This window comes from Boleophthalmus pectinirostris, unplaced genomic scaffold, assembly GCF_026225935.1.
Source record: "Boleophthalmus pectinirostris isolate CB_2022bp ecotype Guang Dong unplaced genomic scaffold, ASM2622593v1 HiC_scaffold_8, whole genome shotgun sequence".
Taxonomy (NCBI): domain Eukaryota; kingdom Metazoa; phylum Chordata; class Actinopteri; order Gobiiformes; family Gobiidae; genus Boleophthalmus; species Boleophthalmus pectinirostris.
In genome coordinates this window covers 41936505-41961450 of record NW_026571515.1, presented here as the reverse complement: position 1 = coordinate 41961450, position 24946 = coordinate 41936505, and the positions used below count along the sequence as shown (strand labels likewise).

General features: G+C 41.7%; 1 protein-coding gene across 1 annotated transcript in view; it reads right to left on the bottom strand.

Moving 5' to 3' along the window:
• Positions 1 to 24946, bottom strand: part of spryd3 (SPRY domain containing 3) — a 55106-nt gene that overhangs the window by 18431 nt on the left and 11729 nt on the right. Inside the window, exons 7-8 of the mRNA XM_055166089.1 lie at positions 17795 to 17944; positions 4399 to 4456 (exon numbers count right to left, since the gene is read on the bottom strand). Of these exons, the coding sequence (XP_055022064.1) occupies positions 4399 to 4456; positions 17795 to 17944 (208 nt within the window). The remainder of the gene's footprint in view (positions 1 to 4398; positions 4457 to 17794; positions 17945 to 24946) is intronic.

Genomic DNA, 24946 nt, shown 5'->3' with positions numbered 1-24946 from the left:
CCTGTGACTGTGATGTTATTTGAGAGGGGCTTGTTTAACAGTAAAAATAATTTCACCTGTTGTAGTTTCAACTTAATCTGGTCAGATTGTGTTAAAAACAAAGCGTCAGACAAAGCATGCCTACAATTAGCATCTCCTCTCCTCTCCCCTCTCCTTCTCTCACACACAGGAAAGAAGGAGAGGAGGGGAGGAGAAGGGGAGAAAGAGGAGGAGAGAGGAGGAGGGGAGGAGAGAGGAGGAGGGGAGGAGAGAGGGGAGGAGGTGGAGGAGTGAGGACAGGTGATGTGGTGTTGAGTCGTCACACGTGTGTCTCTGATGAGTGCAGGTAAATGAGCCTTTGTGGAGCTCTGATTTCACTGATAGAGTGTGAGCCCTCAGCCCTCAGCAGAACACGCTACATTTAACAGGACAGACAATCTCCACACAGACACAGCTAATGTTCCACAGCTCTGCAAACACTATTACACCTAAGTGTTCCATTCAGGTGAGGGCACGAGAAAATACTTTTATACACTAGTCATTATGGAGCTCAACAGTGATCGTCCATCCCCTGCCTCCACAACTACATTTGTCATTCATTTTTCCCCAGACTTTCCAAAAAAAAAAATATATATATATAAATGTATATTAAAGTTTGTTTATTAAAGCTCAGGGCTAACCAGCTCTATGGTAACTAATGACCACAAGAGTGATCATTACACCAGACTGACATGGTTCCTGTGCACTGCCCATGTGCCTGGTTGGCCAGGCCGGGGCACAGTGTGACCTGTATCCTGCCTCCATGTGTTCTGATCGGTGTGATTGACTCACTCAGATTAGAGATGAAGAGTCCAGATATACTGTACAAGCAGCTCTTGAGGTAGAAATGCGACCACTGTCTGCTAATTATCAATGTTTTATTCTCCAAAATTCAAGTAGTGAGTTGTTAGCATGCTAGTATTACCTTGACTCCACTCTGGTTTCTGAAAGGTACACATGCATTCATCACAGAGAATAATTAACACAATAAACTTGGTAGAGTCCGCTCATTTCAGAACACGTCTCTCAAATGCAAAGGACACCTCTTGAAAATTCTCATATGAATCAGAACTAAATATATATATTTTTAGCTCAGTTTTTTCCCTGATTCAGGGTATCCCCAAGTTTGACAACCTCAAATTTAACACTTTTTAAAGAGCTTTTTAAGACCACTTAAATGAAAATTAAGATCAACATCGCACCCATTATGCAGGTGAAAAACACCAGATCCAATTCGAATAACGATCAACCAACTACTGCATCTAGAAACTAAGAGCCACTGTGGATTAAACCGACACTTCCCCATGATCCATCCAGCGTCTTCCTCCACTCTACTGATGGTTTACTCATTGCCCTCGGTGCCAGAAACCAAAATATTGTTTGCACATACTACAAATTAGATGTTCATTCATGTTACATGATTTCACGTTGTTGTTGTTGTTTTTTTTCCCTCCATTTAACATTGCACTGCAGCCTGGTTGAGTTTACAAAAAAATAGGCTACTGAAATTTAAGACTTTCGTGAAAAAAATAAGACTTCGACAACAAAATTTTAGACTTTTTAAGACCTTAATTTAGGAAAATGAAATTTAAGAAATTTTTAAGACTTTTAAGACCCCGTGGCTACCCTGTGATTGCTTAATCTGCCTGTCAATCACATCCTCTGAAATCAGGGAGACAGGATACGGCTCCAGATCCACTGGTCGTTGTATAAAGTTTGGTCAAATTGTATGGTTCTGGCTGTGTCAAAATCAGCTACGGTGCTTTTAATTTAAGATGCCAATCTGGGTAAAGTATACATGAGGTGCCTTGCTCAGGTACACAACACTCTGAACTTGTCACAGCGGGAATCAAACCTCTGAACTTTAGGTTAGGTGGGCACACGCTCTCAGCACGGAGCCAGTGCCGCCCGTCTGGCATATGTATGTTGATGTTCACTGCTGACATGTTGAGTACCGTGTTGTTTTAAATCAAGTAGATTCAAATGGAGGCCGCTCTCACAGTTTGAGCCTCTCTGCTGTAACTTTATATGGGACATGAGACCACAGTTACACAGCATGGCCAACCGCACACATCATTATGGTCTAAAACAAATGAGATTATCGGAGTCTGGGACAGGGCCAAACCAGCGCTGGTCCATCACTCAGCACCGAAGTATCACTCTCACTCCACAGGGGGCGCACTCACACACTGTTATTCTATCACCGTGTGTTTTCTAAGTATAGCTGGAATCTGCACTCCAACGCGGGGAGTCCAAGTGTAAACATTGACCCGAACACTGCAAAAATGAAGAGCTATATTGGTTTAAAATGACTTGAATTCTTCAGTTGAATTTCCAAATGCCATTTCACTGTAAAAGCAGAATAATTATGTAAAAGTCAAAATGACTCATGAATATGAATCTTAATTGGAGTAGTTTAGACAAATATGGATGTATTTAAAGTAACAGTATGTAACTCTCTGAAGGAGGCACGTCACCTGCATGATTCCATGGCAATACAAAGATCATACTGGGGAACATTCTGAATGGAGATGGGTTAATAATATTCCATAGTATGCCATAGAACGTATGTTATACAGCAAGATGGATTCTTGAGATATTTGTAAGTTCACCCAGAGCAACACTGAGATTTATGCAGAGCCAAAGACAAAGTGCCCAAATGAGCAACAACAAAGATGGGGACGCCAACAGACGTACTTCAGCCTATTCTGGCATTAATACAGATGATCAGTTTGTGAAAAACATGCAGTGGGTAATCACTTTGTACATCTGTTGAGAAAGAAGATGTCTGTGCTTCATGTCTGTGTGCTCCATGTTTCCAGTCTCTTTCAGTGAGAGCAGTCCCAGATGAATAATGTTTAGAACTCACTTCAGAGTAACACACAGATCAAGCTGGCGTGAGCCAGGTAAGAATCTTATATCTAAAGAAAGAAAATTTCCATGGAAACGAGCAGTAAGACCCCCCTCCAGGTCAAATAAGAGTCAGGTTTGTGGAGATACAAGCCCACGCACAGTAAGGACACAAGCTTTTCTGCAATAAACTACAATTAAAATGATTATTCAAGTCAGTTTTTGGCTAAAAAGTTAAAGGCTTTTGTGATTTTGATTTAATTTATATCAGGATGTTTCTGACTATAAATGGCATCTTATTTCAAACAATACTTACTTGCAAATGGTAGAAATTTGTTCTCAGAATTGATCATAAAAATAACAAAAAACAAAACAAAACAAAGTAGTCAAAAAAGGCTGAATAATATTGGAGAAATGGCTGCTAGTTTGCCATTTGTTTTCTAGTCAGAATTCAGTTCAACTTCAGGGCCAGGTGCCCTTCACATTTAAACTTGTTCACAAAAACACAATAATTCAAAATCTACCGTCTTTTTGTAGCTTTTATTGGCCGTGAATCAGGAAGTAACTCTGGTGTGCTGCGAGCATGAAAGTTGATGTTAGCTTTACAGTGACTGCAAAACTCCGCTCTGGTCTCTGAAAGTTGTGAAATAACTCATATAACTCAATAACGTATAAACTCATCGTGGTGAATAATTAGGATGCTGTGAATGCATAAGGTAAGTGAGGAAGAACCATGGACTTTTAAGACTGTGAAAGTGAGGTACAGCGCCTTTAAGTCAGATAATAATAAAGGAAAAGTCCAAATAAACACATTGATTTTTGCAGTGTAAGAATAGTTGGACTCTGAGACCTAAAACACGACTGGAATGTTCTGAGTGAAGGGGGTTAGCTGCAAGAGAGCAGATAAACTATACTATCAAAATAAAAGAGCATAACAACGACCCTATCAAAATAAAATCACTTGTATTTATATCACCCTGTGCAAAAATGTCATGGTGTGAAGTGAAATATTTGACATAGTACTTGGAATACCTAACAATGGGGCATCTGCAATCTACAAACCACAATAATGTTAAAGACCCAAGCCCAGAGCAAGGAGAAGTGCACAAAACCACTAATAAACGCTCATTTTGTGGAGAAATAGAATCGATTTTGGTTGATTTGCCAAAGGTAATTGTAATCATTCACTGACAGACGTGTCGAGACAATAGAAATGAAGGGCTTATGTCAAAATTGGAGGGTTTCAAATCACAATGTTCAGCAGACCTGAATAAAGCTGAACTGAGACAGGAGAAACCAAATGTCTCGAGTTCATCTGCAGATTCGTAGCAGGATCCTGTCACTTATATGAGACTATGACAAAAGTTTCATATGCCTTGCCCACAGACACAATGGCATTGCACGGACAAGAGGAGGACTGAACCCCTGATCTTTGGGTCAGTGGGTGGATCTTGAGAGAAAATATTTTGATAAGGTCATATAGTTGATAGTTAAGGAGAAAGGTGCAGTGTAAACATGTATGCTCCTCACCTGCGTGGTACGCCACTGACCCCCTGCTCCAGCCCGGGTGTCTGTTCTTGGGGTAGTCCTGAAACACAAGAACAAACTCTTTAGGATTTACAAATGAATCCACACTAATGATGTGTTCAGCATGAACAGAACCTGGTGGCATGGCTGGGGGTTACATTTGCATCATCTGCACGATTCCATGATAACACACAGTTAAACCACACTTCAGAACAGTCTCCATGGAGATAAATAGTTTTTTAAGCCACACTGTGGAACATTATTTGCCTGGCAAAGAATGAGATCTCTATATTATTAATACAGACCTACAGATGTGTTCAAAATAGTTGGTTCCCTCTGGTAATGAAAGAAAAATCTGTAATCACTGAAATAACCTGAAACTGATAAAAGCAATAATGAATAAAAATGTATTGAAATTTGTTCAACAAAAATCAAACATTGTTTTTCACTTGTGGTTGAACAGAATTATTAGAAAAAAACTAAATAATGAAACTGGCCTGGACAAAACTGATGGTACCTTTAACTTAATATTTTGTTGCACAACCTTTTGAGCCAAACTCTGCGAACAAATTATTTCTGTAACTGTCAATGAGACTTCTGTAGAAGTGAGATCTGGGCTCACAGAAGAACACTCCAGAAGAGTCCAGTGTTTTGTTCTTAGTCATTCTTGTGTGTTTTTATCTGTGTGTTTTGAGTCATTATCCTGTTGGAAAACCCATAATCTACAACTGAGATCAAGCTTTCTGACACTAGGCAACACATTTCATTCCAAAATATCTTGATATTTGACCTCAGAACAAAACCAGGCCTCCTCCATGTTTCACAGTGGGGACAGAGTTCTTTTCTTGGTCTGCTTCATTTTTGCGTCTGTGAACATAGAGCTGATGTGTCTTGCCAAAGAGCTTCAGTTTTGTCTCATCTGTTCAAAGTCCCTGACACTGATGTACTTTGTCCTTCAAGTTCACATTTCATTTGTTTGGAGGTTGTTCTGGGCTCTTTGGTTCCATTCGTATGATCCATCTCTTTGTCATCATTTTCCTCTTGCAGTCGCATCCAGGGAGGTTGGCTTCAGTCTTGTGGAGCTTAAACTTGTGAAGAACATGTGTAACTGTAATCACAGGAACATTAAGCTGCTTGGAGATGATCTTATTGTCTTTATCTTTAACCTGCTTGTCTATCAATTTCTTTCTAGTCTCCTGACACAGTTCTCTTCTTCTCTTTCTCTGGTCCATGTTCAGTGTTGTGTCCATCATGTCTCCAAACAGCACAATGACACATGTCGCCCTTTAAACAGACAGACTGACTGAAGACACCTGTGATGCAGATTAGAGGCTATTGCCCAGTTACTTGTAATCTTTTCTAGGGGTACCACCTTTTTTGTCCAGGCCATTTTCATTAGTTTTTTTTTTTTGAACAATTCAAAAACAGTGTTTGATTTTCATTGGTTATTTTTCAGTATTTTTTTGTATTTATTAAAGTTTTTTTCTCAGTTTCAAGTTAGTTCAGTGACCATTGTTGATTTTTCTTTCGTTACCAGAGGGGTACCAACAATTTTGTCCACGTCTGTATCGCTCTGGTCACCACTCCCTCAGTTAGGTCTCAGGCCTGGCTAAACATGATGGTGCATCAGATTCTTTTTTTTTTTTTTTTTTTTTTTTCACTGACACATGTAAAACAAACAAACAAATCTCAGAGTAACAACATTAAACACATGAACAGGGTTTAAAGCTTCCCTGTAATTTATTTTTTCAACATTTTTTTCCCAAATATAGACAGATCATGTGTGTTCCTGATTGTTGAATTCACCTGTCAAACACCCCTATCTGAAAAATGGAAGATTGGATAATGTCTTTTTTATCTCTATTCACCTACCACTATTTCAGAACCTAGAATGTAATAACATCATACTCCCAGATGGGACAGAGACAGTTTTCACGATTAATTAGATTGTACTTTACCATTAAATCTCCTAAAGGTCAATCACAAATGTTGAATCTGATCATTTCTATTTGTGACTAGAGCCAAAAACTCATTGTAGTACAACAAAAAAAATGCTATATTGATCTTAGCTGCTCCCATCTGTATTCACTTCTGGCCTATAAAATGTGATGTCATCTGAAACCCGTCGCTAACTGGACTTGATTAAAGAAGAGGGTTGAGTTCCAGTGTGTTTTCACAGTTGAGATTCAGCCATAACACGGTAGGCGAGCGCTCACAGTCTGAATGAAACTTAACACAGCTCCGGCCCAAAAATACTCAAATACAGGCGTCCAGAGCAGTGGCATAGACTGCAGATATTTTTAGAGTCATTAAACACCTGCGAGGGAAACCACCAGCACAGAACTGCTCCAGCCAAATCAACCTGACAACCCAGAACACAAGACAAAGAGAAAGAAACGGAGGGAAGAACGGACAAAGGGGAATAGGGAGAGAGTGAGGGAGAGAAAGAGAGAGGAAGAGAAATAATGAAAATGACAAACAATGAAAATGGCAGACAGAGAGGGAGAGAGAGAGAGAGAGAGAGAGAGAGAGAGAGAAAGAGAAAGAGAGAGAGAAACATAGAAATGGTGGGAGAGAGATGGAGAGAAATAATTAGAGAGAGAGTGGGATGATTGGTGGGAGGGGGGGGAGAAAGAGAGTGAAAGAAAGACAAACAGAGGAATGGTCGGGGAGAGAGAGATGGATGGTATGATGGAAAAATCCATCCATTCATCCATTTTCTTCTGCTTATTTAGGGCCGGGTCGTGGGGTCATCAGTCTAAGCAGGGACTCCCAGACTTCCTTCACCCCAGACACATCCTCCAGCTCCTCTGGGGGGACCCCGAGGTGTTCCCAAGCCAACCCAGAGACATAGTCCCTCCAGCATGTCCTGGCCTCCTCCCGGTGGGACGTGCCTGAGACACCTCCCGAGGGAGGCGCCCAGGAGGCATCCAGAACAGATGCCCTCCCCTCAGCTGCTCCTCAGCAGCTCCTCCCGTGTGACTGAGCTCCTCACCCTATCTCTAAGGGAGCGCCCAGCCACCCTGTGGAGGAAACTCATTTCGACCGCTTGTTTCCGTGATTTCGTCTTTTCGGTCATTACCCAAAGCTCATGACCATAGGTGAGAGTAGGAATGGAGATTGACGGTAGATCCCTCTTCACCACAACGGTCCAATACAGTGACCGCATCACTGCCGAAGCTGCACCGATCCACCTGTCAATCTCACGCTCCGTCCTCCCCTCACAACAAGACCCCGAGATACTTGAACTCCTCCACTTGAGGCAAGGACTCTCCACCCACCCAGAGAGGACAAGACAGCTTTTTCCGGTCGAGAACCATGGCCTCGGACGTGGAAGAGCTGATCTTCATCCCAGCCGCTTCACACTCGGCTGCAAACCGCCCCAGTGCACACTGCAGGTCCTGGCCTGATGAAGCCAACAGGACAACATTATCTGCAAACAGCAGAGATGATCCTGTGGTCCCCAAACCGGACCCCCTCCGGCCCCTGACTACACCTAGAAAGTTTGTCCATAAATACAATGAACAGAACCGGTGACAAAGGGCAGCCCTGGCGGAGTCCAACATCCACCAGCAACAGGTCTGACTTACTGCCGGCAATGAACACAGCTCCTGCTCCGGTCATACAGGGACCGGACAGCCCTTAGCACAGAGAGAGGGAGAGAAATAATGAAGTTGAATAGAGAAAGAGACAGAGAGAGACAGACAGAGACAGAGAGAGACAGACAGATGAATGGCGCTCCTTGTCCAGACTGTATTCTCTTGTTTCAGGTCTGAACTAGAGCCGAAGATTCCTCTGGCTCTGACACGCTGGAGACTCCCTCACTCACCCAGGAGCACAAACAGACCCCAAAATGAACATGTGGATATTAAGGACGTACTGAAGGGTCTGTGGGACAGATGAGGCCCAAATTAAGTTGTTTCTGATCTATGTTCTAATGTTGTTTCTTCATCACAAACAGACCTAGAGTTGTGTTTCATTCATTTATGTTTAACACATAAAGTCTAGATATTTGGCCTTTGTTCTTCTCTCAAACTAAAAGACCTTTTTAAATTCCACACACTTTCACTAGAATCATTTGAAGAATTTCAGACCTGGAATTGTTAATCTCTTCTGAACAAAAGGTAAAAGGAGCTGTTAATCTACCACTACATGACATCACAAGGTGGAACCCAGCATTCTGACATTTGGAGAAGTAGAGAGACTAGTAATAAGGGTTACTCAAACATGCGTGAATCAAACAAAATGTTCCCTCATCAAAAAAATGCCTGAAGATGTGACATTGGCATATTTGTGTCCAGAAGCCACAACTTTTCTAGTAATAAATATTTGTTAAAATGTGTTTTATATCACTTTAGTTGTACCAATACACAATTGAAAGAAGAAGCCAAATTTGAAAGAATATTACAGGTTTAAAATATTAAAATGTCATTCGGTGAAAGGAGTCACCCATAGAATCAGTGAGAACTTTACAAAATCATCACCTGTTCTCTTTAAAAGCCTTGGCATGAACATACAAAAGTGTTTTCAAAATTAATACAAAATAACTACTTTTAATGTTTCAAATAAAGTTGTCACCAAAAGAGGAACGTTTTGAAGTGTTTTACTCTTTTTATGAAAAAAAAAAAAAAACACAACAACAACAAAAATTTTACTAATAACTTAACTTAATATTAAGGCAAATTGTGAAATTTTTCAAAACTTTAAGGAACATTTTAATGGCCTACTGTTTATTTGTAGATCTTAGTTAGTTTTTCATCATTTTAAATAATATAAATTTTTTTAAATGCAATAAAATTTGAACAATATGTCCATTGCACCGAATGACATAAGTAAGATGTTCCTGGCTTTAAAAGCAGATTTTTTTTTTTTTTTTTTAAATTAGTTTTTTATATACAAAATTATAAAATATACACTTAAATGTACACATTTTGCATGCCATTATATTTTCCTTTTTTACGGTTTTTACGGTTTGTTAGGCCCACAAGCCTACGTCCGCCATGCTCCCACACGACAATGGCCCATAAATATACAAAATCATGATACAAAAATGTACACGGCAACTTTACAAACCTGATGCGATGTGCAGTCGTTTCATTCGTGGAATGTACGCTGATTGTGTTGCGATTGTGCTCTCAAGGGGGAGTGGGGATTTTAAGAGCGCCAGAAAACAAAAGTGAAACTTATAAAATATGTTCATACTTTGTTTTCGGTGAATATAGCCGAATATATGTTATAAATATCCCATGGAAGTCAAGTAGCCCCTCTTTAACCTTTTTCAGCCTAACGTGACCTATATCACTAGTTCAAAACATGTTGGAGTTGCTATAATGTAAAGAAATGTTTGGTATCAGATGGTGCTGCACTACCTGCATTTTCACACTGTAGCACAATAAACATGTCTAAAAGCAGGAGATAGCCATCACCACTCCACCTATCACGATCTGTATCACCACTCTAAAAATATGACTAAAGCTTGGATTAAAGCAGGGCGTGCGGTGCATTCAAGGAGCAGAGGAAAGTTTGGCTTTTGTTTGTGAGGGCAGGGCGGTCTATGGAGAGGCCTAATGCAGGTCTATTTGTCTAACCTGGTGTGAGGAGGTCAGGAGCTGTGTACCAGGGATGGGGATGGCTCTGTCAGGGCAGGTACATTGAAGTGTGCAGATAAAACGTGAAACTGAAGTCTTTCCGAAAGGCCTTTACTGCATGGGGAGATGAAGAGATTAACTTGTATGGAACCATTGAGTCATGTGTAAATCCGTAAACATCCTCCGCTCTGTTTGGATGTCACGAGAGAAAGAAGGAAAACCACAAAATTAATCAAAATCAAAGCGAAATCGAAATTTGAAAAAGGTGCTGTACCTGATTTCACAATGAGAAACAGAACTAGTTCATCTCAAACAGTTTGCAGTTATTCCTCACCAGTGGTAACGAAGTACAAAAGTACAAGTCCAATACTTAATTCAAGGGCGTAGGTTTGCATCAGGACGGTGGGGACATGTCACAACCAATATTTGGAAAGACAAAATAGTCCCTACAAATATTTGCCATTTTATTTTAATGAACAAGTATATAAAAAAATGAGAACTTTACACATCAATTACTTGAGACAGGTGCGTTGGAGGACAGGGAGCTGCTTCTTAGATTTGAGAGATTATCTGGTATGTGCCAATTCCACAAATAAATCAAACCTATCCTCCCATTCTCTGTTGCACCGTCTACCCAATGGAAACTACCACTGTGGCAACTGTGCCCAGCGTAATAATACAGTAAAAACAGACCACTTTTTACACCCTCACACTGGGAAGAAATCTCTCATAAACAATCATCACATGTGCATCTACACATGTGGTTTACATGTTGAAATGTCCATGTGGCCTAGTTTATATTGGTAAGACCACAAGGAAGCTCAAATAGAGAATAAGTGAGTACATCAGACGGAATGACCGAGATGATCCTATAGCAGTCCACTTTAATGATCACAGACATGACATTTGCTCACTCCGTCTCTGTGGCATTGAGCATGTCCTGACCGTGACCATCTGCTCAAACACAGGGAGGCATATTGGATTCATACCCTCCAAACTTTAGCTCCAAAAGCTCTTAATGATGATTTTAATCTAAGCATTTTCTTGTAAGCATCTGTTGATTATTATGTCTCTCGCCTCTGGTGGACTGTACATGGGCTGGATTATAAGAGCCATTGTCTTTGTATTTAGATGTGTGTATAGGGCACGACGGTCTTATTCCATAGTTGGGTGAATATATATAGAATATATAGTGTGCGCGTCTGTCTCTGTGTGCCCGTCTGTCTCTGTGTGCACGTCTGCCTCTGTGTGCGCGTCTGCCTCTGTGTGTGCGCGTCTGTCTATGTGCACGCGTCTGCTTCTGTGCGCGTCTGTCTCTGTGCACGCTTCTGTCTCCGTGCCGTCTGTCTCCGTGCGCGCGTCTGTCTCCGTGCGCGCGTCTGCCTCTGTGTGTGCGCGTCTGTCTCTGCGTGCGTCTGCTTCTGTGCGCGCGTGTCTGTCTCTGTGTGCGTCTGCCTCTGTACGCGTCTGTCTCTGTGTGTGCGCGTTTGCCTCTGTGTGCGTGTCTGTCTCTCTGTGTGCGCGTCTGTCTCTCTGTGCGCGCGCGTCTGCCTCTGTGTGTGCACATCTGTCTCTCTGTGTGCGCGTCTGTCTCTGTGTGTGCACATCTGTCTCTCTGTGTGCGCGTCTGTCTCTGTGCGCGCGTCTGCCTCTGTGTGTGCACATCTGTCTTTGCGTGCACGTCTGTCTCTGTATATGCGCGCGTCTGTCTCTGTGTGCACGCGTCTGTCTCTGTGCACCCGCCTCTGTGTGCGTGTCTGTCTCTGCGTGCGCGTCTGTCTCTGCGTGCGCGTCTGTCTGTCTCTGCGTGCGCGTCTGTCTCTGTGTATGCACGTGTCTGTGTCTGTGTGTGCGCGTCTATCTCTGTGCACCCGCCTCTGTGTGCGCGTCTGTCTCTGCGTGCGCGTCTGTCTCTGTGTGCGTCTCTGTGCGCGTCTGTCTCTGTGTGCGCGCGTCTGTCTCTGTGTGCGCGCGTCTGTCTCTGTGTGCGCGCGTCTGTCTCTGTGTATGCACGTGTCTGTCTCTGTGTGCGCGCGCGTGTGTCTCTGTGCGCGCGTCTGCCTCTCTGTGCGCGTCTGTCTCTGTGTATGCGCGTGTGTCTCTGTGTGCGCGCGTCTGTCTCTGTGCACCCGCCTCGGTGTGCGTGTCTGCCTCTGTGTGCGCGCGTCTGTCTCTGTGTGCGCGCGTCTGTCTCTGTGTGCGCGCGTCTGTCTCTGTGTGCGCGCGTCTGTCTCTGTGTGCGCGCGTCTGTGTGCGCGTGTCCGTTTCTCTGTGTGCGTGTCTGTTTCTCTGTGTGCGTCCGTTTCTCTGTGTGCGCATGTCCGTCTCTCTGTGTGCTGTTGTGTTGTTGATAGTAGGGCGCGTGTACATGTGTCTGTCACTAACTAAATTTTACTGTACAAATTCATTCCAAACTATCAACACAAAATAAAAACTGTGGTGATCCTGACCCCTGCTCTTTTCTGTATGCCTTAAGTCCACGTGTCTATGTTTTTAATAAGATGGAAGAAGACCAAATCAAAAATTGAAATTGACCAATATTGGGGGGAAAATCGTGATTTTTTTTTTCCTATATCGCCCAGACCCACTTCTAAGCATGCTGATTATTCACCACAAGTTTCCAAGCACTTTTTACTACTTTCAGAGACTAGCATGCAACTAACACGCACTTCCTGATTATCAGAAAGCAAAACGCTTTATAGTTAGATGCAGACTATGCACAGTGGACAGATTTTTTTAAACAGGGGGCAATTAAGTACAAGTTTCATATTTATAAATTGTATAACCTATGCACTAATAATACATAAATCTACACTTGTCTCAAGAGGCATATTTTTACATTCTTATGAGTCCTGCAGGATGAGAGACTCAGTATTTCTTACAGGGGGCATGTAAGTACAAGCTGCACATTTATTTTTTAGTTCAGAAGGCAACAAATTAGGTGAAGTATGCTTAATAATAAATAAATCTAAGCATTTCTCACAGGGAATATTATTTTTACAGTGCATATGAGTCCTGCAGGATTAAAGCCTCAGTATTTCCTAAGCAGGGGCAGTTAAGTGCAAGTTTCATCTTTATTTGGGGTTTTAAGGTAACTAATTGGATGAACTATGCCTAATAATAAATCAATCTAAACATATCTCAAGGGGAATATTATTTTTACAGTGTATTTCCTGAGCAGGGGGCAGTTAAGTACAAGTCTCAGCTTTATTTGGGGTTTTAAGGTAACAAATTAGATGAACTATGTCCTAACAATAAATAAACCTAAACACATCTCATGGGAGGTATTATTTTGACAGTGTACACAAGTCCTGCAGGGATAGAGCCCCGGTCTTTTACAAGCAGGGGCACTTAAGTACAAGCTCATTTTTAAGGCAACAAATTGGATAAGCCACACCCACAGACTGTATAAAGATGGACTGTGGGGAGGGTGATGTCACCGAGAGCGTTTGGCTCCAGTCAAATGAAACTCATCAAGGCTAGCAGTTATAGGAGTAGATTTGGAGCGGAGAACCATACTTGGAATTGTGACCGCGAGTGTCATAGCAAGCAACAAGGTTGTACCTGAATGTTCATATTTTGGGCGAACGTGAACTGAATACATTGTATTACTGCCTGGTGAACGAACTGAGAAGGTGTTCATTCTGGTGTCTAACAGCATGCACTTCTATTTAACTTTGATCATTAGGGTTCCAGATTTCTTTAGTGTTCCAGGGGAAAACCCGGCTAAACACACCGTAAAGAGGCCGCAATATTTAGTGGAAAAACATTCAATCTGGCAACAACACGAGCCATCAGTGTCACATCGCTGCATGCATCATCAAAACAAGGTAAAACAAAAAAGCTACTGCACATGTCTCCTGTAGAAAGAGACTCTGTCCTGTCTGTATCATGTCTCCTGTAGAAAGAGACTCTGTCTCCTGTATGTCAGAGTTTCGTAGGATTTCAGCAGATTTCAGACTCTCCCGGGGGGCGGGGATAGGTGTATTGATCAGATATGAGTGGATGTCCGGCTACTACTCAAGTTTGAAACGTTTCTTCTCTTCATTTATGTATATGGGTCATGAAGTCGTATCCCCCTCACTCATGTTAATTTAGCATCGTACCTTATATAAACTGTTTTAGTGCTGACAACAGCACAAGTGTTGCAACTTCATGTTAATCCACATAGTTCTATGTGTTAACCGCACAAACAGCGGTACTTTCTGCACTCAGGCTGTGTGCATCCGTTGTGTTCGTAAACTAATTTGTCTGTACTGTCAGGGTGAAAGCTGCAGCTGCTCCTCGTGTGAGGATTGAACGCACAGAGCTGTTTCTTAAATGCTCATGTGAACCCTGGTTGGATAAGGACTAAACATTTGATATGAAGATGAAATCTAACACAGTTTCATTGTTAAAACTGATCAAATAATTGCTGTGTGTGGTTCTATATGGGCTTTGGCAATGATATTGAAAAATTATCGCTCACAGCAACGTATTGGGGAAAAAAAAGATGAACTAGTTAATTTAGAAATTTGTGAACTGAACTTTGAACTAGTTCATGTAGAAAATTAACTTTCCCAACACAAGCAACCAAAGAGCCAATCAGAGCGAGGCTGGTGAAGGTAACGCCCCTTCCCACCCGCACTGCTCGTTTAGCAAACGTGTCAATCAAATCTGTTGCTAGCGCTGGTGGGAGCGATTTCCGGGAAAAATGACACCTGATTTGTCTGTTATTAATGCTCAGATCTTGAATTGGAGGAAAATAGCAAAATTTAAAAAAGGATCATGCAAAGCGAGTTAATACAGACATTTTAAGATGCGACTAGCAGGTTTATACATACAGTTTATGTCTATGCCCTAATAATAAATAAATCTAAACTTATCTCAAGGGGAATATTATTTTTTACAATGATGAGTGCTGCAGGATTATTGCTCTTGTATTTCCTAAGCGGGGGCGGTTAAGTACGAGTTTCATCTTTATTTTGGTTCTAAACGGTGCAGATCAGACCCCGGGAGAGTCAATCATATCTCACACTCATGACATGTTCAAGAGGAGCTGAAAATCCACAAATCATGGAAGTCTATAGGAAAAATAACATTATGAAACTGAGCGCGGCACCAAAATGTCAAATGAGGATTTAAAATGTACTTACCCAGTCTCACAGTGACTGAACACAAATATATGCTTAGTAACCTCAGCGCGAGTCCAAATGTTTATCAAATTTATATGTTTTTGGTTTCAATACTAGCAACAAGCCTCTGCTACACTGCAAAATATGTCACATTTCCAGAAACTTGCTCATCTCTATGGAAATGTTGTTGCTTTGTCTGTAACGTTCCACAGTATAGCATTAAACATTCTCTTTCTACAGTTTCTGTAAAGTTGCTGGACCTGATTGCTTCAAAACTGTCTTCAAAACAGTTTGCAGTGGTCCAAAGTTCTTCCTCACTTACTGTAACTTCTGCATTCTGAGCATTCTAATGATTCACCATGACTTTAGAAGCACTTCATACAACCTTCACAGACCAGAGCGGAGTCCTACAACACTAGAATGCTAACAGCTCACTTCCTGATATCAAAAAATAAAATGCCTTTCAATTTAATTCAATGCAGACAATGCTATTGTTGTAGCAAATATAGATGATAAAAGATAATATTTAAACACATTTTCTACCACTGACACAAAAACCAAGAGCAGATTTAAACCACAAAAACTATTTTAGATCTACTATATTCTTCAAAAACATTAGCTGCAATAAATAAACAGCAGAATGAACCAGTATCTAGTTTGCATCTGTTATGAATCATAGAAGTTTTATGCCTTAAATCTTATCACATAGTCAAAAAATAACAAAAAGTTTCCCAGTAGTGCAAAGAAAATGTACACATAAGAAAAAATATTGTTCCAGTTTTCATATATTGAACAGTAAAGCCCTATTCCCACGGGACAAAGCCATATTGAGCAAACGTGGTGCCCTGGTGCCTGGGCACTATAGCTCACAGGTGCAGAATAAGTACAACCTGGGGACGTCTGGTAATTTGGTGTTACTTGCAGCGCATTCACATGGGATAAGCGAAGTCTGTAATTTGCAAGCAAGTCCGCAATTCTTACAAATCACCAAGGGTCCATTGGCAGTAGTAATCCTGTGTGAATAGGGCTTTAGTTGATATATTAAATAATAATTGTACTGATCAAAAATACCTTGAAAAACATGGACTCTTACTGTGAGGGGGTCAACGCTCCACAGATCTGACCTGTACACTGGCCTGATGGTATCACGCCTCCTTTTCTGCATGGACATACGCTTAGACATGGCCTTACTGTAGAACATTCTAGACAAAGCAATACTATCTCAAAGGCCGAGTTACAGGTCAGATGAGTGGAGTGGCGAGCCCTGACAATCAGGAAGAATGGTCTGAGCTGCAGTGAGCAGCGCTGCAGTTGGACGTCGAGCTTTTTGCAGTGTAAACATGAGGGTTAACTGGAAACACGTGTGAATTCTTTGGAAAAAGCGACGCAGCTCAAATTAGAGGTGCTAAAACTTTCAAATTGTTTTTTCCAAAAGACAAAAATTGTTAATGAACCGAGAACCATCAGAGGGAAAAAGGAGAGGGGGCCGAGGAGGGGTGGCAGAGGAAGAGGGAAGAGAAGAGAGGTGGAGGGAGAAAAGGAGGGAGGGGGAGGGAGAAAGGAGGGAAGGAGGAGGGAGAGGGGGAGAGAGAGGAGGGAGAGAGAGGAGGAGAGAGAAGAGGGAGGAGAGAGAGGAGGAGAAGAGAGGGAGAGAGGAGGAGAGAGGAGGGAGAGAGAGAGAGAGGGAGAGAGGAGAGAGAGGAGGAGAGAGAGGAGAGGAGGAGGAGAGAGGAGAGAGAGGAGAGAGGAGAGGAGGAGAGGAGAGGAGGAGAGAGGAGAGAGGAGGGAGAGAGAGGAGGGAGAGAGAGGGAGAGAGAGGGAGAGAGGAGAGAGGAGAGAGAGGAGGGAGAGAGGAGAGAGGAGGGAGAGAGCGAGAGAGGAGAGGAGAGGAGGAGAGAGAGGAGGAGAGAGAGAGAGAGGAGGAGAGGAGGAGAGAGAGAGAGAGAGAGAGGAGGAGAGAGAGAGAGAGAGAGAGAGAGAGAGAGAGAGGAGAGAGAGGAGAGAGAGGAGAGAGAGGAGAGAGAGAGGAGAGAGGAGAGAGGAGAGAGGAGGAGAAAGAGGAGGGAGAGAAAATAGAGAAGACTCCATATGTCATCAATACACACAATTCTATTCAAAACTCAGACATGATTTATACTTAAGGAACACATTTTTATGATTTTTTAAAAGTTATTTTAAAAAAATAAAACCTTTGTCAAATAACTGTATTTGCTAAATAGAACAGCTTCTCGCATGAACACACGGGCTCAGATAAAAAGGCCTAAAGGGATACTTCAGTCATGTGAGGTACTGCTGTTGTTTTGCTCCACTCAAGCTTTATTATATTTTGTACCAGGACTTTCCTGGTAAATCCAGACTCGTCTCTCTCTGTTTTTTATACATAGAGGATCAGTCTGGTCTCTGTGCCCACCGTCACATCTCAAGCCAGAACATGATCATCCAATCACATTTGTTTTTTTAAGTGACGCCTGTGAAACAAAGAGCTCATTGGTCGCTCATCATTTTGAACACAATCACATTGATTCCACAGAAATGTTTGTTTTGATACAGACAGACCATGCCTGTTCCTCATGATTCCTCCTGAAGAAGTGTGCATTCTGGATCCCAGGTAAAACAATGACGATACAGTGTCGTCTAATCTAACAACTAGATATCACTTCAAATGTACTTAATCAAACTCATATCAATAATACTCACTTTCCTCGCTAGTCCCAGAGCGATGTAGCATTTCTCTCCTGCATCGATGATCTCCACCTCGTAGTAATGACAGCGCGTGGACAGAGGGAGGCGAGCTTGAGCCAAACCCACGTCCATGATGCTCTTCCCTTTGCCCACGTACTCCAGCACCTGAGCACAGGAAACAGGGTTAGTGCTGCAACTGGCACTTTCCCCTCACAGCAAGAAGGTCTCAAGGTTCAGTCTCCTGGCTGGATGCTTGGGGCCTTTACTGCGGAGTTTGTTTGGGGTGAAATCATCTAAAGAATTCTAGTAAAGGTGCATGGTGTTCAAAACACAGCACTTGCTGTGTTTTCTGTTTGTGAGAAAAAATAGTCTAAATGTGGACGGTTTGTGTGTTAAACATGTGTGAATGAAACAAAACACAACTCCAGGTCTGTTTGTGATGAGGAAACATAACTTAGATCAGAAAATAATGTAATATGAGCCCTTTAAACACGTCCCTCTTTAATAACATTACTCACACTAGGCCACGGTTTGAGGGGCACTTGATACTAAAAAAAAGTTTGACAAAATATAGCCCTAGAGTACATTACGCCTCATAAATACTTACACTCTTTGCCAATTGCCATTTACACCAATTACAGAAGTGATTGATTTGAGTAATTGTTCAGGGCTAATATCTGTGGAGGTGAGTGATGTAACTGAACGCTGTTGTTTTCGTTATTAGCAGGTCGTGCTTGGACTCGATCCTGGGCCCACGGTTATTCCAGAGGCTATAGATTTTCACATGTAAAAGCAAAAATACCTCCTAATGTGTCCTTAATGTGAGAGTCCTTTTCCAATACGCCCACAGAATCTCCGGCAAGTACCAACAATGGAGCCGTAATAATTAGTCAGAGTGTTTTGAATCAGGGTTGCAGACAGGTGAAGGAGGGCGGGGCCGCGAGTAGGTGGGCAGCTAGGCAACCGCAAAGCCCGAAGCAAAGAGAAGTTTCCAGGAGGCGCAGGTGGAGATCGGGTAATAAAACTGACACTGAAAGAGTCTGATGACAGAAGAGAAACCAGTAGGCAAAGTCATGTGGGTTAAAGGACAGGATCAGGGCTGTGAAGAGTATCGAAAATCAGATTCTCATTGATACTAGAACTAGGGATGGGCCAATTTGTTGAGCCAAAGCCAATATCCGATAACTGGCCCGCTGCTGTGGCCGATAACCAATATTTACCGATACTGATACCTAGCTTTTAAAATCCACTGTGAGGCCTACAACTTTATCTTAAAGCAAGGATCACTACTGAACTTTCACTTTTGTAAAAATAATAACAAAATCTGGGAATTTAAAACATTGCTTACATTTTTGTGTACATATGCGGCCATATAACACTTGATTTCATTCAACATTCTATTTCCATTTTAAAATGTTTCTTTGTTAGTATTAATGTGATGACAAAACTCTGCTCTGGTCTCTGAAAGTTGTGAAAAGCACCACTCACAGTGGTGAACAATGAGGATGCTCAGAATACAGAAGTGAGGAAGAACTTTGGATCACTGCAAACCATTTAAAATGAACTTGTTTTGTTTTTACATTTTTAAGACACAAAAAAATTGAGGTAGATGTTATTACTGCAGAGCTTTTCAGAGCTTTTAGCCAAGTTCTAGTTGTTTCTTCTCATCATTTACTCACCTGAAGTTGTATTTGGAGTGACTGGTGCATTCATTTGAGCAACCTTTACCCACTTATTAATAAATCTCTTATTATCAGTACTAACGTCCTTAGCCATTTTTATTTTCTTAAATGGTGATATGTGCATCGATAGAGCAGCGTTGAGTAGTAATGTTGGTCCAAATGTAAAAAAAAAACAAAAAAAACTCTGCTCTAGTGTGATGTGCAGCTCTCCACAGGAGGGGCCCACAAGAGGGGCCCACAACATTCAGCGCTTTGTTGTTTACGGCCACATCAGCTCCCATTGGACACCACAGTTTTCTAACACAAAAGTCATTGGTCTTGTTTCTTATACTAAGTCATTTTCAATGAATATTGAGATTTAAGAATTATAACAGAATGATCCACAGGTGTCATAGAGCATAACTACAGAGCACGTTCTCTCAGAGTCTGTGTCTCCTCCGGGTGCTCCGGTTTCCTCTACCTCTAAACACCTGGACAGTAGGGTCCCCTGTGGGACCCTGAAAAAAGAGATTCTTCATCTCAGTGGGACTATCCTGGTGAAATAAAGGTCAAATAAACTGAAAAAAAAAAAGTGTATCTTCTTTAAAGGTAACTATGGAACTTTCTGGTGTAGGGTCCACCACCTGCTTGTTTCCAAGGAGAGAATATTGTCAGGAATATTTCACAATATCACAGAATCCAATTCATTCATCTTGCATTGGTACTTATTATTATTGCTCAAAAAGACCCTTGAAAAAGAGGCATTCTCACTCTCTCTCCACAGATCTGACCTGTCACTTAGCCTTGCTTGTTTCCATGGATATATCAGAGTTACAAACCATAATGAGGAACATTTCAGGCAAAGCAAAAACATCCAAGGAGACAAGCAGATGACAAAAAAGTTACATAGTTATTTGAGAAACCACTGAAACTTGAACTGCTAAACTAATCCAAGAATGTCCTGCATTTCAGAACATGTTTATAGAGGTCTGAACGACAGGGTTAGTCACTTTTACACAGAACAGGAGCCCATGGAGACACGGGGAGGGCATCTGACACACACGGACATTACATAGCCTAAATAATTGCAGTATTCTCATTCTCAGGTAACTCATTTGATTAATCTTGACGCTGTACTAAATCCAATATATGAGCAAGCCCACTTAAGGGACACACCTGACAAAACCACAGATATTCACCATTCAAAAACAAAGTCAAGTGTCTATTAAGCTATTAACATTTCCCACTTGTATGTTTTTCCTTGTTGCTTAGTGACCATCAAACTGCAATGTTATTTCTTTATTTAGTATATCTTGATGATTGATAAAATGTTAAAGTGTACCACAGTAAATCACGTTGGGAGAAATATAACACTAAGAAATGTAACCACAAACTTTCGAATGTACAACAAGATCTTTTAGTGATGGCCCTGCAGAGAATTTTAATTAAGATCCAATTGTTCAAAAACGCCAATCATCACCTGTGGTTTGGAGCAGAGTTCAGATTTTCATATCTTATTTGTTTTTGAAAAAGAAAACACGTGAATTTCTGGCACCACACAGCCCATCCAGAATACACACTTCTCCAATACTTTACATGGGCGTGATTGACAGGTGGATTAGCCAATCAGGGACATGTATTGCCTGTCACTAGCAAAACAACAAATATGGCTGCCATGAGGAAAAAAAGAAAGCGACCAGACTGAAATCCCTCTGTATAAATAATAGAGAGATATCAGTAATCATCTCTTGGGGTCAAAAAGGGACAGCTGAGTGTGTATACAGTGTAGGTTCGCTGTTAGCATGCTAGTTGGTACCTGTCCTCTGAAAATTGTGAAAAGATCTTAAAAAAGTGACTGCGATGAATAATTAGGATTAGGAAAGTAAGTGAGGAATAGGGCTGGGTATCATTCAGAAGTTGCAGATACGATACTTAACACTAATAAAATAAAATAAAATAAAGGCTAAATCATGGCTGTGATACTAAAAGTCTTTGTTAAATCACTTCTTGTGCAAAGTTCATATGAAACACAAACATTTTACTAATCAAAACAGTGAAATGTCAAATGTGTCGCATAAACGAGTTTCCTTTCACTAAACAAGCAACAAAATTGTAGCTGTAACAAAATAATTGAGTAAAATATACAAAAAAAATCCTCTTGGTGATATAACGATACAGCAGCCCACGATATCGATACTGTATCATCACATTAAACAATATACATAGGAATATTTTTGCACACTCCTAGTGAGGAAGAACTATGGACTAGTGATTGATAGATTGGTTGGCTGATGTATCAGGCTGATATTTGGACTTTATAGCATATCAGCTATCGGCCTTAAATCTCCAGCCCAAGCTGATGCTTGATTTGCTGCCAAAAAATACACACAAAGCTTTATTTTAACACTTTAAAAAGAAGAGATAAATGCACAAAGCGTGATATACAGCTTTGTTAAAGGTTTGTGGTAAAAAAAGGGCTGTGGATGAGTTTAGAGTAAATTTAAATCACATAATTTGAGGAAAATAATCAAAATCAGCCCCAAAATATCGACAGAGCTTTATCGGCCATATAAACAACTGGTATCGGTATTGACATTAGCCATGATAAAACTCATGGCCGATCTCGACTCTGGACTTCAGCAGAGTGAAATAGTTGAATTTTTCCCATTTCTAAGACAATAAAATGAAGTACTTAAAGGTGCTCGGTATCACTTTTTGGTCTCCATGTAGATAGAAAAGTTTAATACTGTGAAACATTCCAGACAAAGCAATAACATCTCCATGGAGAAAAGCGTCTGATGGACCCTGCAGCAAAAAAGTTACACAATGCACCTTTCATGAAAAACATCTTATCTTTAACTTTTCTAGAAAAATAACCCTACAATAGAAGAGAGTGGTAAAGTGTGGTGGTTGGCGCTGTGACAGGCCGTTCACAGGTGTCACGCAGCCGGCAGCACAAACATGAGCTGTGTGCCTCTGTGCAGTTACACTCTGATGTTGTGTGTCACGGGGCGTTCAAGTCTGGACAGTGGCTACTCCTCAGGTAACACACACATCCACACGCACACGGCACGATCATCATGACTAATGAGAGGAGGAAAGGAAAGGGGGAGGGCAAGAGGGAGAGAGAAAGAATAAGGCGGGAGAGAGGGGTGGGGATGAGAGAAGAGAGGCAGCAGGAAAAAGAGACAGAAAGACAGAGGGGAGAGAGGGAGAGAAAGAAAAAATAAGGGGAAGAGAGGGGTGGGGGTGAGAGGAAAGGAATAGCAGGAAAAAGAGGGAGAAAGAGAGAGAAGGAGGGAGAGAGAGAGAGGAAGAGAAAGAGAAAAAATCAGGGGGAGAGATTGGTCGGGGATGAGAGAGAAGGGACAGCAAAAGAACGAGAGAGAGAAAGGGAAAAAATAAGGAGAAAAAGAGGGGTGGGGGATGAGAGAGAAGGGGCAGCTGAAAGAGAGACAGAAAGAGAGAAAGAGAGAGAGAGAGAGAAAGGGAAAGAATAAAGAATAAGGGGATAGAGAGAGGAGTAGGGGAATGAGAGAAGGAGTGTCAGGAAAGAGAAGAAAGGGAAGAGAGGGAAGATAGTGGCGGAGAGAGAAAGGAGGAGAGATAACAACAAAATAGAAGAGGTGAGTTGAAGAGGAAGAAGAGAGGGACAGAAGGTGGGAACAACAGAGGGTAAGAAGAGGAGATGGTTAGAGAGAGGGCAGATGAACAGAAAGCGGGAAAATGGGAGGACAGGGAGAGGAGAGAGAGGAGAGAGTGATGGAGGATAGAGAAAGGACAGACAGAATGGAGAGATAGAGGGGGGGTGACCGAGTAGGAGGCAGACAGTAAGAAAAAGAGAGGAGAGGGGAGGTAGAAAGAGCCAGGGAAAGAAGGAGGGATGGAAGGAAGAGGGAGAGAGAGTGAAGGTAATCAGCGAGAACGGAGGAGAGGCGATATAGAGAGGAGGAAAACTAAAAAGACTTAAAGAGAAAAGAAAGAAAGAATAGAGAGATAGCTGTATCCCCCTAAGCGCTCCTCCCCTCTCTGTCACTGCTGGAGCTGCTGGAGATAAGTGCACACTGTGGTTTTAAGCCTGTGTTTTGTTGAGTCGCTGCCGTGGCGACCGTGAGTGCAGGCAGAAAGATGGACCCAAATGAGCAGCACTCACTTTCATGTGGTTTTAAATGTCCTGATTTATATTACAAACTAATCTAAAGGCGCAGCTATTATTTCATTGTGAGAAAGGGCATTAAGGGTTTTACGGTTTCATTGATAGACAGAGCAGCGGAGATCAAAAATAAATAAATACTCCTATAAATAATACTGTACTTTTCTTAGAGCCATCCATCCATCTTCTTGTTTTCTCCAGCTCCTCTGAGGGGACCTTAAGGCCTTACTGGGACATACACACAAAACCACATCAAGGCGCTATGTATACGGCCTAAAACTAGTTGAACAGGTATCGATACAAAAACTCAATTTGACCTTTGCTGAATCATTTTAGAATTTTGTGTTGAAAATGTCAAATATCTAAAAAGAGATTAGTTTGAATTATTATTCATTGGGGTATCAAAAATGGTATTGAGTATTGAGCTTATTCCTTAATATGGAAATGGGGTTTGTATTCTTGTATGTGACACTCTTGAGTAGCTGAAAGAGTATAATCCCTCCATCATCCCAGTGGGACATGTGTCCATAGAGCATCTGGAACAGATGCCTCAGCTGCTCCTCTCCACTAAGAGAGCAGCAGCTCTACTCCAAGCTCCACCATCTATCCCCATTTTGGCCAGTCCATAATCTAACAGCTCGTGGCCCTGACATGGACATGAGGGGACTAGATAAACAGTATGTGAACAGAATGAGATGGAATAACTTAGTGTACAAGTGCAGCTTTGTCATTTGTCATTTTTGAAAACCACTATTGGATGAATGAATGCAATATTAATCCGAGTCATTATCAGTACAATACAGTGAAAGGGCTGATTCACATGTATGTGTGTGTGAGTGAGGAGGAGGCAGAGTATTCGCTTTGAGTCGCACGTACGCACAGAGAGAGAGAGAGAGAGACACACACAGAGAAAGAGAGAGAGAGACTGTCTACATCACAGTCACACAGGGAACAGAATCCATCATCCTCTCTGAGCACAATAACCAACACAATTGAGAGTATGGGCTTATAAAATGCATAGGAGAAGTCTGGAGTTTTATCTGTGACGTAACTAAAGGGGCAAAATGTGAACACATCTTAAATCAACAATGACAAACTACAACAGAAACCTCTTGACCCAAGAAGCTTGAATCAATATTTGTCTGACATGACGTAGTGTCTTATTTGTCAAACTTGTCGTCGAAGAACTTGCTCACAGAAAGTGCAAAGAACTAGTTTCAACACTCATTTATATGTTTTCACAACTCTGCAGTTCATGCATAAATGAACAGCCTTTGATTGGGCAGTTCTAGGTAATGAATAACAAGAAAAGTATCTCCAGTATCGCAAACAACCAGGCTTTAGTTAAAGAGT